The sequence below is a fragment of the Cupressus sempervirens genome, chromosome 6, assembly GCF_028749045.1.
Source record: "Cupressus sempervirens isolate cs-2001-9-10 chromosome 6, ASM2874904v1, whole genome shotgun sequence".
NCBI classification, from domain to species: Eukaryota; Viridiplantae; Streptophyta; class Pinopsida; order Cupressales; family Cupressaceae; genus Cupressus; species Cupressus sempervirens.
Genome location: NC_143123.1, coordinates 197,458,824 through 197,473,174, shown reverse-complemented (window position 1 = coordinate 197,473,174; position 14,351 = coordinate 197,458,824). Strand labels below are relative to the sequence as shown.

Genomic DNA, 14,351 nt, shown 5'->3' with positions numbered 1-14,351 from the left:
TTTCTTTTCTCTTGCTGTTAAAGGGTTTCGGGGTCCCTTCAAAACCTGCTTTTACCGTAATCTAAAACAAATACAAGTCTTTATTCTTGCATGTTTAGATTAAAAAAAGTACTTTATTGGTGTTTTATATTCTTAAAATTTGTCTATAAGATTTATATTTTTAATCAATCATATTATTAATAAATAATTTTAGCAATTTATTAACTTAAAAAAATTCATATCAACTATTAAAAATATTAATTTTTACACATAGATTGGTAAAAATTGATTGGATGTTTTTAAAAATTTACTAGCGAATTAAAACTAACAATTAAAAAAAAAAACCAAAAATCCTATATAAAACCCAAAAAAAACCTATAACCCAAACCAAATTGTTGATTATGAACTTCTTGAAAAACTCCTTTTTCATTTCCATCCTTCAAAATGGAATCCTAGGGAAAATTGTGAAAAAAGTCCATTCCAAGCTAAAGAATGGAATCCAAGTAAGTATAGACTTCTCACGTGTTCAAACATTTTGTCCAATCCGAGCGAGACACGTTATCAAACAATCTAGGGCGACCTTTATAATTGCCCTTTAATTCACAATTTTTCCTCTGATTCTGCACCGTCGATTGAGAATATCTGACGGTTGCTAGGAGCCGAACTGTGTCCCTAGGTTTACATCTAGGGTTAGTAATTCCAGAGTTTTCTTTTTAATTTTGTTTTTGGTGGGAAGGAAATTTATGAGAAAGTGAAGTTGCACGCTCTCAATCATCTCTTTTGTTGCTCTCTTGTAGAGGTGTTTTAGTCTGCTGTGTGGCCAAGGTTCGAATCTCCGGTGGTAGAAACATTTCTGGACTGCAGTCCCAATTTCCAAGAGTTCAGGCAACAGGTGCTTAAAGTTTCTAGCCTCTGATTTTTTTTTCGTTTACTTGATACCTTCCGTTGCAGTTATCTTAGTGCTGAAACCCTCGCTAGTCAATTGCTTGTACGGAAATCTTAAGCAAAATGCTTGCTCTTAAACCCTATATTCTGAAATACGTATATTAAACCCTGGCTTTTGAGTACCCGTATTAAACCCTAGTTTCTCAAATGCGTGGAGCCCTTTTGGAGGGTTGGATACTTGCTTCATTCTCTACCGCTATTCTGTACGGAGTCGTACGGTTCGCAGGTGTTTGTGAAACATAAAATTTCTAATTTTGTTTTTAAAAAATTAATTTTTTTCGGCCAAGTTTGTATCGGCTTTCCATTGGGAGCCGGGGGATAATAATATTAAGTTGCCATGCAACGTCTCTCAGCAACTTGAATGTTGAGGCTGCATTGGCGGGGGAGGGTTTAAGCAGGAAATGATCTTGGCTGTTATTCTAGGTTTTTTTTATGCTACTGCGATGTCTTAATTTTGACGTGTAGTGAATTATGGTAGAGTGATCTCTTTCTTATGAACTTTTTGCTTAAGCCCTTTGCAATAGAAGGCTCTATGCAGTTTTCTTTTGTACACGGGGGCTGGTTTAAGCGTTCCAGTTTCCTACGAATTTGTCCTTAGGGTTTTGGTTTAATTAACACTGCGCTCATTACCATTTTAGGCGACTATTTTTTGGCATGCGTAAGTTTACATTTGTACTTCGAGATGGTTTCGCTGTGAAAGCTTTGATTTTTTAATCTTGTATACGTCAAGGTAGTATGTGTATAGTTAACTAGTTTGGTGTGTCCGGACCTAATAATTGGGGGTACTGCTTATGTTATTGTTTGACCGGTCTCTGAGTTGATTATGAAAAACATGTATGGCTAAGTTCCATGTTCGAGTATTCTAGTTAAATTCGTCTTGGATAAATGCTTTGAAAGTTATTGATATCTGATACAAATTTGGTCCAACGTGTCCCTTACAATGTGCCTTGTTTTCCAGGGTGATAAGTTAACATTTTCATACTCATGGATAGTTCATATCTTATGCCACCTGCAAAGCGTACCTATGAGTGGGATCCCTCTGAAGCTAATGGCAGGGAAAAGCGGCGTCCTTCAGCATCTACCTGGGGCCCTCCACCACCATTGAAGATTGGTCCTGATGAAACAATTTTCCGCATCCTTTGCAATGGGAATAAGACTGGAGGTGTCATTGGAAAAGGAGGTAGCATTGTGAAGCAAATACGGCAGGAAACAGGTGCTAAGATTAGAATTGAAGAGGGTGTTCCTGGATGCGATGAGAGAGTAGTTGTTATTGTGGCACCTGAAAAGGAGAAAAAAGAGGGTAAGGAACAAAATGTGGGAGTTGATAGCAATGCACAGACAAAGGAAGATGCTAATGAGGATATTGATGAAAAGGATCAAGACAAAACAGAGGCAGATGAAAAGGCACCTGAAGCTGATAAAGAGGCTAAGAAGGAGAAAGCATTAGCTCCAGCACAAGATGCTCTTCTTAGAGTTCTTCAGAGAATACTAGAGGGAGAATCTGAAGTAAAGACTGATGAGGATGCTGACAAAAAAACAGCTCCAGTAGTTGCTAGATTGTTGGTTCCCACAAATCAAGTTGGTTGTGTACTTGGAAAAGGCGGAAAGATTATTCAACAAATTCGTACAGAAAGTGGTGCTCAAATCCGAATTCTTTCAAGAGAACAGCTGCCAGCTTGTGCCCTACCCACTGACGAAGTGGTCCAGGTTTAAGAAATCGTCTATCTTCTTTAAATCTTGTTTGATTGGGTTAATTTTCATTGCCGCCTAACATATGGTTTGCTGGATGTTGTGCTCGGTCATGTATATATTTTGTTAATTACTGGTTTTCATCTTTAAATTTTTTTGTATAAACAGGTGCATAAATTTAAAGTGTTGTACTATATAACTACTAATGTATTTATGTTTAGCATATCTCTCAAGCTGGTAATCCTGCCTTGTAACTTTGTAGCTTTTGTTGCTTAGATGCATTTCTTTGTGGTTGGTTTCAGATTACGGGAGATGTAGCATCTGTCAAAAAGGCTCTTTTATCTGTTTCTGATCGCCTTCGTGAGAATCCTCCTCGTGATAGAGATCACATGCCCACTTCTAGATCTGGAGGTACTTTTGCCCATGGGGATATATTTCCTTCTAGAAAGAGTTCCTCACTGGTTCAAGGGCTTCCATTTGGTGGTGTTGGGTCAGGTGCCACTGTTGACTATCAAATGAAGGGTCCAATTTCCAAGTTTCATGAAACTGGTCCTAATTATAATCAGAGAGGACCTGTGCAGGAGGAAATTACATTTCGATTGTTGTGTTCAAATGAAAAGGTTGGAGGCATCATTGGAAAGGGAGGTAGTATTATAAAGGGACTTCAACGGGATACAGGTTCTGATATCAAAATTGCAGAGTCTGTACCTGATGAAGATGAACGAGTTGTCATAATTATGGGATCTGCGGTAAGACATTTGTTTGGAAAGGGAATTCACATGTAAAGTTTAGACATTATTTTCTAGCTGATTTGTTGTAAACCTACTAAAAGTTGCCATTTTATGCTGCCATCATAAGTTTTGGTTTTCAGATGTGTTTTATGCATTGCTTTTTATAAATTTCTAGCATATGCTTTATATGCTTTTAAGCACTATTAGGTATGATGGTCTCCGAGTAATGTTGTTGAGGTGCATTGTAAAATGGAACAGTTTGCAGAAGGAGGTCTTTCTCCTGTTCAGAATGCTGTACTTCGTGTTTATAATCGGATTATTAGTTCCACACAAGAGAAAGACAAGAATTCAACTGCCAGGCTTCTTGTGCCCTCCAACCAGATTGGGTGTTTGCTTGGAAAAGGTGGCAGCATAATATCTGACATGAGAAGAGCAAGTGGAGCAAATATCCGAATTTTTGGAAAAGATCAGCTTCCAAAGTGTGCTTCACAAAATGATGAAGTTGTTCAGGTATTTTTATGTTGCTTTTAGATGTTCCCTTTAAATGTCAGAGATCTTGTATATTTGTTAAGTCCAAAGTGTACAGTATAACAGATATATTTGTTACACTCTTATTATTGCATGGAATCATCACCTGTTATTTATATAAATTGATTTATAATATTGATGCAGGTAACGGGTGATCCAGGGGCAGTGCAAGAAGCACTTGTCCAAATCACATCGCGCTTGCAAAACAATTTATTCCCGGATAACACTGGACCAATTGGAGGTGTTGGAATGTACCCTGAGCCCATGGCTACAGTTCCTGGTCCAATAGCTCCATATAGGGGAAGACCTGAACCTGCATCTCCTCCTAGAATGTACTCCCGGCTAGGGGGATCTATGCAGGACATGGATCAGACAGGTAGACTCCACCCAACTGTTGATCGTCCAGGTTTCCCTCCCAGCATTCATCGACCAGGAGGAATGCCTCACAATATTGATCAGCCACCTTCTCCCGGACAGTGGGCAATGCAGGTAAAATTATGATAGTGATTGTCTGAATTCATTTGCATATTGCTTGTCTAAACATGTTTGCGTTTGTTTGCATGTTTTTATATAAGGTCACCTCCTATGGTGAATTTTCAACAAGTTATTTTACGTGATGATTTCCACATGCCTTTGTTTACATGTGTCATGCATGGTCACTCGGTATGCCTGACTTTGAACAAGTGTTATTTTATTATGATTTTATTAGGTAGCAGCCTTTCATCCTGCCTTTCCTACTGTTTGTTGTGGAAAATTAATTTAACCTTTTCCTTATAAGATATAGAATGTATGTGTAAAGAATCTGAATTTACCATAGTTTTGGATGAACATCAACTGTTGAGCATATCAAAAGGAAGGGTTTAAAAACGTTAAAGTTTGTGAGAAAGAGACCTTTTTCACAAAAGAATATGATTTAGAAAATGAAAATTGGAGTAACCACAAAAGTGGGGTTTAATTAAGATTATTTGGACACTTGAACATTGAGAGACTTTCTGAAATATAGTTCCTTAGAGCTTCTTTATGGGGGGACACAAGGTTGTCAAGATGGGGGGACCAAAGCCCTATAATTTGGGAAGCGTCCTAAAATCTCCAAGACAAAATATGCCATATAACTCCTATGCTAGTGCCTGATGAAAGGCAAACTATCTTTCTGAAATTAAAGATTGCAGTTAGTATGTTTTGGCATGTGCCATACAGCAAGCAACCTGGGGGCATCTCTGGTAGAGGTGGTAGATCTGGTTGTTATTTTGGGGGACATCTTCCTAAAGTTTTGGAAACATTTCTGATCTGGGGACAATTTTTTTTTTTTTTTTGTGGGGGATGTGTTTTTTTTTTGGGGGGGATGTGTCTATGTTGTAAAGATTTTTAAAAGAGCTATATAAGTAGGCAGATTTGATTAGAAAAGTGATTGGAATTTTGTTGTTGTTGTGGGGTCTTCTCTGTTGGAGGTTGTGGGGGACATCTCCCCGAAGTCCCGAAGTCTTGGAAACATCTTCTTACAGGGGACAGGGGACACATTTTTTTGTGGGGGGACAAATGTTTTTTTTGTTGGGGATGTGTCTATGTTGTAAAGATTTTCGGAAGAGCTATATAAGTAGGCAGATTTGAGAAGAGTAGCTGGAGATTTTTTTTGGATTAAACAGGAATATCCTCTTTTTGTCTTTGTGGAAGCAGATTCAGTTTTATGCTTGTTCTAGCCTTGTAGAGATTTATATGCTTTGCAAAGGGTGGTTATAAGTTTGGGACAAGGAATGGATGGAGTTCCTGAAATGTTTTTTGTTTCAAAGTTGACAATTCCAAAAGTTCTTGAAACAAGCAAACAACAGATATATATGTATATATTCTTGTGCATCATATTATTTGCTTTGGTAGCTTTTTTCAGTTGAATCTATGTAAGTTTGTCTATGTGGAACGTCATCTGTAGAATGCTTCCAAAGTTTTTGTGTATGAGCTAGAGTTTGGCAAGTCATGACAGGTCTCATAATCCTCGTACATACTTTGTTTCAGAATTTTTATTTAAATGGTAAATTGGTTGTCTATTCCTAAATATTCCATTTTGAGATGTACCTTGTATTTCTCTTCTAGTCTTTTGAAGACTGGAGATTTTTGGGTTGTTTGATGATTGTCATTGTGTATATTGGAAGACGAGCAAGAATCATTTGACAACCTCAGCTGGTTTACAGTTTTATTTGTTAAATATAGATTGCTGATTTATTTTTACAATGTACAATACCTCAGCTTTTACTTATTTTTTTAGATTCTAGGAGATCTACATCACATGAATCATTTTTGTACTGTATGAGATCTTTAGGGTTTACTTACTGCTTCTGCAAATGGACTAACAATTTTGTTGTTTACTAAATCTGTTAATAATTTCTGAAAGTATTTGTGCAGTTTCTATTATGATGTTTAGTCACCTTTAAGAATAGAATGGCCAGTTTTGAAGTTCAACGAGTTTATTTTTTGTGTGTATAACAGTTAAATTTTTTCCAATTGGATTTTGAATTACCATCATCGTGGTGTTGCCAGGGTATGAACAGTGGCAGTGGAAGGAATATTCCTGACTATGGAAGAGGATATTCTCAAAGAGGAAGTTTGGGGAGGTTTGTACCTTGTTATTGATGATCATTGAAATTTAGTTCTGAAATTGCATTTTGATAGTAGCTGTTACTTACTGTCATTAATTTTCTTTCAGTGGAAGTCAATCGGCAGTTGTAACAAGTACAACTGTTGAGGTGGTTGTTCCTGAACGTGTCATTGGATCTATATATGGGGAAAATGGTAGCAACCTAGCTCAGATTCGTAAGGTTGGTTTTACTTAAGGTTTATTTGATGTATGATTATTTTCATGGTTCTCTGTTTAGTAATTATATATTTGTTGCCACTTCTAGATTTCTGGGGCAAAAGTTATAATGCATGATCCAAGACCTGGAGCTACTGAAGGTTTGGTTGTAATATCTGGGACGCCAGAGCAAACTCATGCTGCCCAAAGTCTTCTTCAAGCATTTATTATGAGTGGACAATCCTCACCATGAATATGTACATTTGTCAGAGGTAAGTATTTATTATGGTCTTGATTTTAATCCAAACAACTGACTTTACATGCACACACAGGCATATCGATACTTTACCTGCATCTTATGTTTACATGTATGAAGGTCTTTCTATGTCTTCTTGTGAATAATGATGGAAAACTATCTGATGCTTTGCCTTTCGTTTGTGCTCTTCATCCCTTCAATCTCCTTTAACAGCCGAAGACAAAGAAGCTTGGGAGTATGAGAGCAATAACCTTTGAAGATTTGACCAACATTTCCAAAACCTTGAGGTTAATAAATAGCGACAACATACAAACAATGCAGATTTAGCAGTTTATCAGTGGAAGCTTATTCTGCCCCACTTTCTATTCTGGGCTGGTTTTTACTTCTGAGAAAGCCCATGGATGTTTATGGGACTCAACTGATTGAGAGGATGATGAAACATAGCTACATTGAGCCTTCTATCATGAAATTTCATTTTTGTACTTGTTATGGAAATTAAACCTTGCTTTTCAGCAAAGTTCTATTTTCATTGATTACATTACACATGTTGATGGTCAAACAAACCTGTGTTAACATAGTGGGATATACATTAGGTTTCTTAAATTCAACTTCATTTAGGACTTTCACTTGCTTTGAAAACAATGACATTTGGTGTAAGACTTTAGAAAATTTTACATTCACTTTCTATGGAAATAGTGGCATTTGGTAGGACCATATACAATGTTATATTGCTCTATGACACGCAAATGAAAAGTAAAACTTAGTGATGAAAACATTGATATATACAATGTTATATTGCTCTGTGACACACAAATGAAAAGTAAAACGTAGTGATGAAAACATTGATAGGTGGTTGTATCATTTACTGCATACCTACAAATTTAAACTATATACAATGTTATATTGTTCTATGACATGCAAATGAAAACTTAGTGATGAAAAACATTATTAGGTATTTGTATCATTTACTGTATACCTTAAAATTGAAAATTGAGCTCTGCATTTTAATACTTAAGCACTATCCACTTCTTACGTAGCTATTTTCAAACTGGATATCTGTATGCTATCAGAATGGGTACCAATTTCCATCATCCAACAACTTGTTGTAAATCTTTGATGAATATTTTGCTTTTTCTGCATTGTTATAATGGAAGCCTCACTAGATACTCCTTCAAAAAATATTTTGGTAAATGTGTTTATGTTTCTCTATATCTATTATTAATGACAACACCCCGAAGAAACAATATTACATGTTTGAGAATCTTGGTAACGAGATTTATAATAACTGCTCTCTGACATATGAATGGAGAACCCTACCATAACCAATTAATAAATAACATGGAAAATCATTTGACAAGACAAATCGTGTGAATGGGTTGATGTCTTTGGTAATTTCATTTATTATTATTTGAAAATCATTTAAACAAATCTGAAGCATGATGTACTTTGAAGGTCAGAAGTTTTGATGCAGTAGATGTGAATGCAGAGCTTGGCAATTGCGGTAAATGTTAATTAACGAGTGTCACAAGCACAAGGCTGTTTTTAGTTACTTCTGATCCACTGCAATATTGTGCAAGGAATAGTCCATATTCTATTGAGTTGAGTTTGCAATGTCAATTCTCTTTTTGCCAGTGTGGAAAAATCAACTGAAAAATTCAGATTCATTGTGTTATGTCAATGCTCCTTTTGCGTAACTGTCATAGCTTTCTAGGATTGACTTAACAAATTCGCTTGTAACTGTAATTGCCTAAGGAGACTGAGTTATGCGTGTTCAAGTTCATCTGTGATAGATTTGTGGTTATGGTATGTTTTTTTAAAAAAATGAGTCCTTCTCAGGAACTGAATTTCAAGATTTATTTGATAATGCATCCAAATAATGTGTTTTTTGTAAGGTAATGGCTGGCTCACTTTTGTGAATGTGAACCTTGAAATTTCAACAGCAGCAGGGTTCAAAAATAGCCATGAACTTTCCTGGGAAAGTGCACTACGCAGCTGCGTACCTGTAAAAATATTGAAATTCTAATATAGTATTAAAAAAGAAAAGCCAGTTCATATCCTTTAATAAGTTTCGAAAAACACATTGTTAGGATAATTGAAAATTTTATCCCCATTTAAATTCATCAATATAAGCCCATCTCTTCAACCAGCTGGGGAGGCATACTTACAGCCTAAGTCACAAGGTTCGAATTCGAATTCGAGTTCGACGACTATAAAATTCAAATGAAGTTCGAAAAGAGAAAAAATTCGGAAAAAAATTCGAATTAAATTCGTCTTGTATAATTTTAATTATTTCTTAAATATATTTAATATATCCCATATATTATCAAAATAATTAAAATTGCCTAATAGATTTAAAAACTTTATAAACATGATGACACATTTATAGAGTATAAAACATAGTATATATTAAGTATAAAATAAAAATTTCATTTCACATTAATTTAATAGATTGATTAAATACATTTCTAAGGACCTATTTACTCAAACATTTTAAAATTTAAAGAATCAACTGTATTACTTCAAAAATAATATATTTTTAAAATATTTCATTTATACTTAACAAATTTAATAAAACAAAAATTAATTTGAAATGAATAAATATAATATATGCATTATTACATTGTAACGAAATAAACCTAAGATTAGTGAATATTATTTCATTTGTACTTAATAAATTTAATAAAACAAACAATCCCTTTATACATTACAATGAAATCAACCTAATAAATACTTTATTACATAACATTATTAAATAAATTTAACCAAGACTTTTACATTAAAATAAATTTAACAAAGACTTACTTTATATTATTACATGAAATAAACTTAACTATATAATTACATGAAATAAATTTAAGAAGACATTCGAGGAATTTGCAGACGGGGGAGCCGGAAAATTGCAGGCAAAAGGAAAATTGTTGTCGTCTGCAGGAGCCTATGCACAATCGTCTACAAGAGCTGGAAATTTCGCATGTGCACACTCCATCCCTACATGACTGTACAAACCATTGTTAAAACCTTTGTTGAATCCTTTGTTTTCAGAATTCTGTGCGTTTTAGGGCTGAAAAAAATGGTTCCAAAACCCTAAAATATGTTGCCAAATGCCTAGAATAGTAGTTTTTAAATGTTTATAACAATTAAAAAAAAATCCCAATTTTTGTCCGCGAACACTGACGATTTTCATCGAATATTTTGGGAAAAATTAATATTCGGCAAAATCCGAATCTCATGCTTGGGATTCGCCGAATCCTGTGACTTAGCTTACAGCATGTTTACTAAAACTGAAATTTAAAAATAGTTTGTAAAACTGGATTTTTATGGGATAAGAGTTATTATGAGCCAGATGTTTATGGTACATTTTACCCCTTAAATGGTTCATGAAGAGTGAAGTTGCTTTAGCTTCAATTTCCTTTTAAGTATTGTTTGAGCTGGTCTTTTTGTTACTGAAAGATATTAGTTGCCGACATATGTATATTGTTACATATTCTTCATCAAGGTAGCCAGTTGCTGACATATGATATTTATTATTATATCTTCTTCATTAAGGTCCTGTGTATGACCCCACACTAAGTGGGAATTACGGATTCATTTAATCTCAAGAATTTATGAAGCAACCTGTTAATTTCCTTCAACTGAGATGACAACATCTGTATATCTCATGTGCACATTTCACCCAACGCATCAACTTTGTCCTAGCTTCTGAGTTTTATTTGTCACCATCGACACTCTTGTTGTATTCTAATTACTATATATGGCCCATTTGGTGGTTGTTGACACCAGCTCACAATGCTGTACTGCTTTTGGTGCTTTAATCATTTGCTCAATATAAGCTGACATCACTATTCTTGTCAGTGTTGCATTAATTTCAATTCATCAGAGTATTGGTAAAGAATATCTGAAAAATGGCTTTAAAACCAAAGTATCTAGATTCGTCAATGTTCAATTTTCAATTTTCAAAATACCCTTGCTGGTCTTAATCAGCCAGCACCCTCATCAAAATTTTGTGATATGATGTTTCTAGCAATGCCATGTGTATTGATTCTAGACCATCAATAGTGTTAATTCTAGGTTTGCCTGGTAAGTTGCCATCAAAAGATTATTATTTCAAGTTTTTGTCAATACATTGGATGATATCAGAATCTTTTTTCAAATATATACCTGTGCTAGTTTCTGTTACTGTTGTTAATACATTGGAGAATAATCAGAATATATTTTCCAATATATGATTATTCTATTTTTCAATTTATTAAAATATATTATATAATAAACCAAAATGTCTCTTTCTAAATTGTCTTTTATTGAATGGCCTTTTCAAAGGTTAGTACTTGTTACATAAGCAAAATTTAATGTTTGTTAAATTGTTAATGTAAAAAGAGCTCCCTGTTTTCAAACAGCATTTTGGTCTGATAATTTGTATATTCTGCGTGTCTGGCTAATTGATGGCTCCCTTAAGATTTCTGTACTTAACTGTTATTTTGTAATAGTTACCTGACAGTTTTGGAAAATGTGATTCAAGAAGAGCTGCAGTATCAATCTTGTGACCACATCAAAAAAGATATGTAGTATGAAAGCTGACCCGCCTGCCTTGTTAATAACAGTATTTTATTTATGAAACAAATGTTGTATAAATGCTATTTCTTGTGTCTTGTATATTAATTCTCAAAGACAAGCTTGTATTGTGAGCATGTCTATTAGGAATGTTTTTAATACTTGCCAGGAAGGATGAAGCAGTATATTCATTTTTGGAATACAAAGTGAGCTTGAACTATATTGATTCTCAAGGACAGAGGCTTGTGTTGTGTACATACTTCTATTATCAGTTTCTGTTAGGAATGGTTTTAACCTTTTCCAGGAAGGATGATGCAGTATATTCATTTTTCAGAATGGATGATCCAAAAGGGCGGTTTTATGTCTGAAATCTAGTCTGCTGCTGAATCCTTAAGTTGGACAATCATTGGCATTGCAGTTTGATGCTCTATCCAAGCCTGGAATTGTAGTCTTCACTTGGATTCTGTAGTGGAGTATTTACTTTCAGGTATGTTTATTCTGAGTGCATATACAGTTATTGTTTTTCAGCATTGTTTTTAGGACAGGATATTTGGTTCAGAACTTCTGATGAGTTTTAAACATATGGGTGGTGCTTATGATATAGATAGGTATAATAACATTCTCAAGGGCTTCATTGATCTTTCTTTGCAATGCATGTGTTGCTTTTGTTCTAATTTGTTGCTAAGAAACTCTGCCCTAGACATGACATATCCTTGGTTTTGCTTTTGTAGCTATTTCATCTTAAATTAATTTTACATTTTAACTTATGAAGCCCATTGCTATTGAATTAAAGCTGAATATGTTATTTTTACTCTATACATAATCCATGAGATAGTCACCATTTTGTTTCTATAGGTCACGTAGTCATAAATTTTCAATATATGACAGTACAAACTGTTTGGTGTTGAAGTCATGATAATTTCATTGGCTTTTAGGAAAATGCCTATCTAGGAAATTAGATGATGTCTTGGATATTTGGGTCTCATAATTTGTTATATGCAATTGATTGATAACAACTGCTTTGGAAAGAGATGCCTCTTTGTAAAATCCAGGAGCTTCCTGGAATACTTTACTAGGCAAAAGCTTAATCAAGCCTAATTATTTGTTGAAAGATGGCACTAACAACTTTTAGTAGCATGAAGAAACTTTTTCTGTGGCATGGAAATTAAAAATGGGACTGGGTTATGATATCAAAGTGGTGATTCATTAACCCAATTTTGATTAAGTTAAGTTTAGATTTTGATATTTTAGAGATAGTGGGCTCTATACAATTATTGTTCTGGATTGATACTGTATCCTTTATATTCACTCTTTTGTGATGTAAATTGTACTTTCTCCTGTCTACATTGTCCAGCAAAATCAAATGACGAGCGGGATAAAACTCTCTACAATATACAGACTACCTTAAAAATTGACTGTGACCTCAATTCAAACTACTATGTAATAAGCAACAAGGTGGGCAGGACACAGACACAGTGAGATCAAGTGCTTGCTTGCTCTTGCCATGTGACGATAGTGGGCCTCTTGCCTAGTGGTCCCCCTTTTCATGCAGTTGACTAACATGATTGATGATGACATTTGAGTCATTGTTTAGCTTGTCAGCTTGATGACAGTGTGTGTTCACTGGAAACATGTAGAATAAACTTTCCACTATATTGTGTAAGACGTGTGGCCTTGTACAAGGGAGTTGAGGTCGTGAACATAGGCTAGGGCTAGTTCCTTGTGTTTCTAGATTAGTTCTGAGGGGTTATTCTGCAATCAGAAGAGTTGCCATTTGTTCTTTTGGATTAGATAGTGGGCCTTTTGCCTAGCGGTTCCTTATTTCATGCACTGGCTAACATGATCAATGATGACATTGAGCCATTGTTTGTTTTGTCAGCTGGAGGACATGGCATATGTTTGCAGGTAAAATGTAGATTAAATATTTGACCATATTCTGTGTACAGACATGTGGCCTGGTACAAGGGAGTTGGAGGGGTCAACATAGGCTGGTTGCAGTGCCTAATGATTCTAGAGTAGTGCAAATGACTCTTAATAGGGGGTTATTCTGGTATCAAAAGAATTGTTAATCCACTCGTCTATATTTTATGCCTGGGATCAATTAGTCCAACATATGTTTTCCAAAAGAGAGGAAAATGCTAACTCTCGATAATATATGATAATTTGTGATCTTGTGTCCAGCAACATGAAATAACAAGATTCCTATGACAATGAGGTGGGCTTCATCCACAGCAAGGTAGTAAAAATTGTGTAATTTTTTCAGGTGGAATATGTATATTGATTTATGTATCTTGACAATTATTAGCCCCAAAGAAGTATACAAATAGCTATGCCAATTTATGTTCGTCATGCATAGAACAAAGTTGTGTAACCAAATGACAAATAAAGTGCTAAGCTAATACTGTTCTAGACACATATTTGGCCATTGTATATGTGCAACCAACCTTTATGCACAATCTCTGTAGCAAGCCATGAGATCTCTGAGAAAAATCTTCAAACATTCTGTCTGTGGCCTATGACTTCTAAGCAGTTAACACTCTTCTTCATGTCTCCTTTTTCTGGGACTGTATTCCTCTTTTGTACTTTGCAGGCCATGTTTCTCCTAGTCATGTTCTTTTCATTTATTGTTTTTGCTTTCTGCCTTCTGCAATATCGTTTTCTCTGACATCAATTGCAACAATTCTTCTTTGTGCACTACAATTTGACAAAGCTCTCGTTGCAAAAAAAAAATGTTGGTTCAAGTAATTTTTTTTTGTTGAAGAATGCATTCGCTAATAACAATTACTTTGCCCAGGAATTTGGTTTGTAGGTCTTACACGTTGCCAAATTAACTTATATGATTATCAAAATTGATCTTTTGTGTTTTTGTATTATTGCATTTGTGTCCATTAGT

General features: G+C 34.8%; 1 protein-coding gene across 2 annotated transcripts; it reads left to right on the top strand.

Moving 5' to 3' along the window:
• The first annotated feature begins 700 nt into the window (after positions 1–700).
• On the top strand, positions 701–13,802 carry LOC149551915 (RNA-binding KH domain-containing protein). 2 transcript variants are annotated; one of them, XR_016352829.1, is made up of 10 exons: positions 701–871; positions 1,883–2,631; positions 2,916–3,362; positions 3,603–3,854; positions 4,017–4,361; positions 6,402–6,475; positions 6,568–6,679; positions 6,764–6,926; positions 11,793–11,945; positions 12,813–13,802. XR_016352829.1 is itself a non-coding variant. In XM_089787416.1 (9 exons), the coding sequence occupies exons 2-8, from the start codon at positions 1,909–1,911 to the stop codon at positions 6,905–6,907; spliced, it is 2,097 nt and encodes a 698-aa protein (XP_089643542.1). In that variant the 5' UTR covers positions 701–871; positions 1,883–1,908; the 3' UTR covers positions 6,908–6,926; positions 7,124–7,603. The 2 variants fall into 2 exon arrangements, 1 of the variants encoding a protein (XP_089643542.1); XM_089787416.1 differs by lacking the exons at positions 11,793–11,945; positions 12,813–13,802 and adding an exon at positions 7,124–7,603.
• The last annotated feature ends 549 nt before the right edge of the window (positions 13,803–14,351 follow it).

Coding starts and splice junctions, on each gene's coding strand:
- LOC149551915 (XM_089787416.1), top strand. CDS start 1,909: ATGGATAGTTCATATCTTATGCCACCTGCAAAGCGTACCTATGAGTGG. Junction 3,855..4,016: donor AAAATGATGAAGTTGTTCAG/GTATTTTTATGT, acceptor ATATTGATGCAG/GTAACGGGTGATCCAGGGGC. Junction 6,680..6,763: donor ACCTAGCTCAGATTCGTAAG/GTTGGTTTTACT, acceptor TGCCACTTCTAG/ATTTCTGGGGCAAAAGTTAT.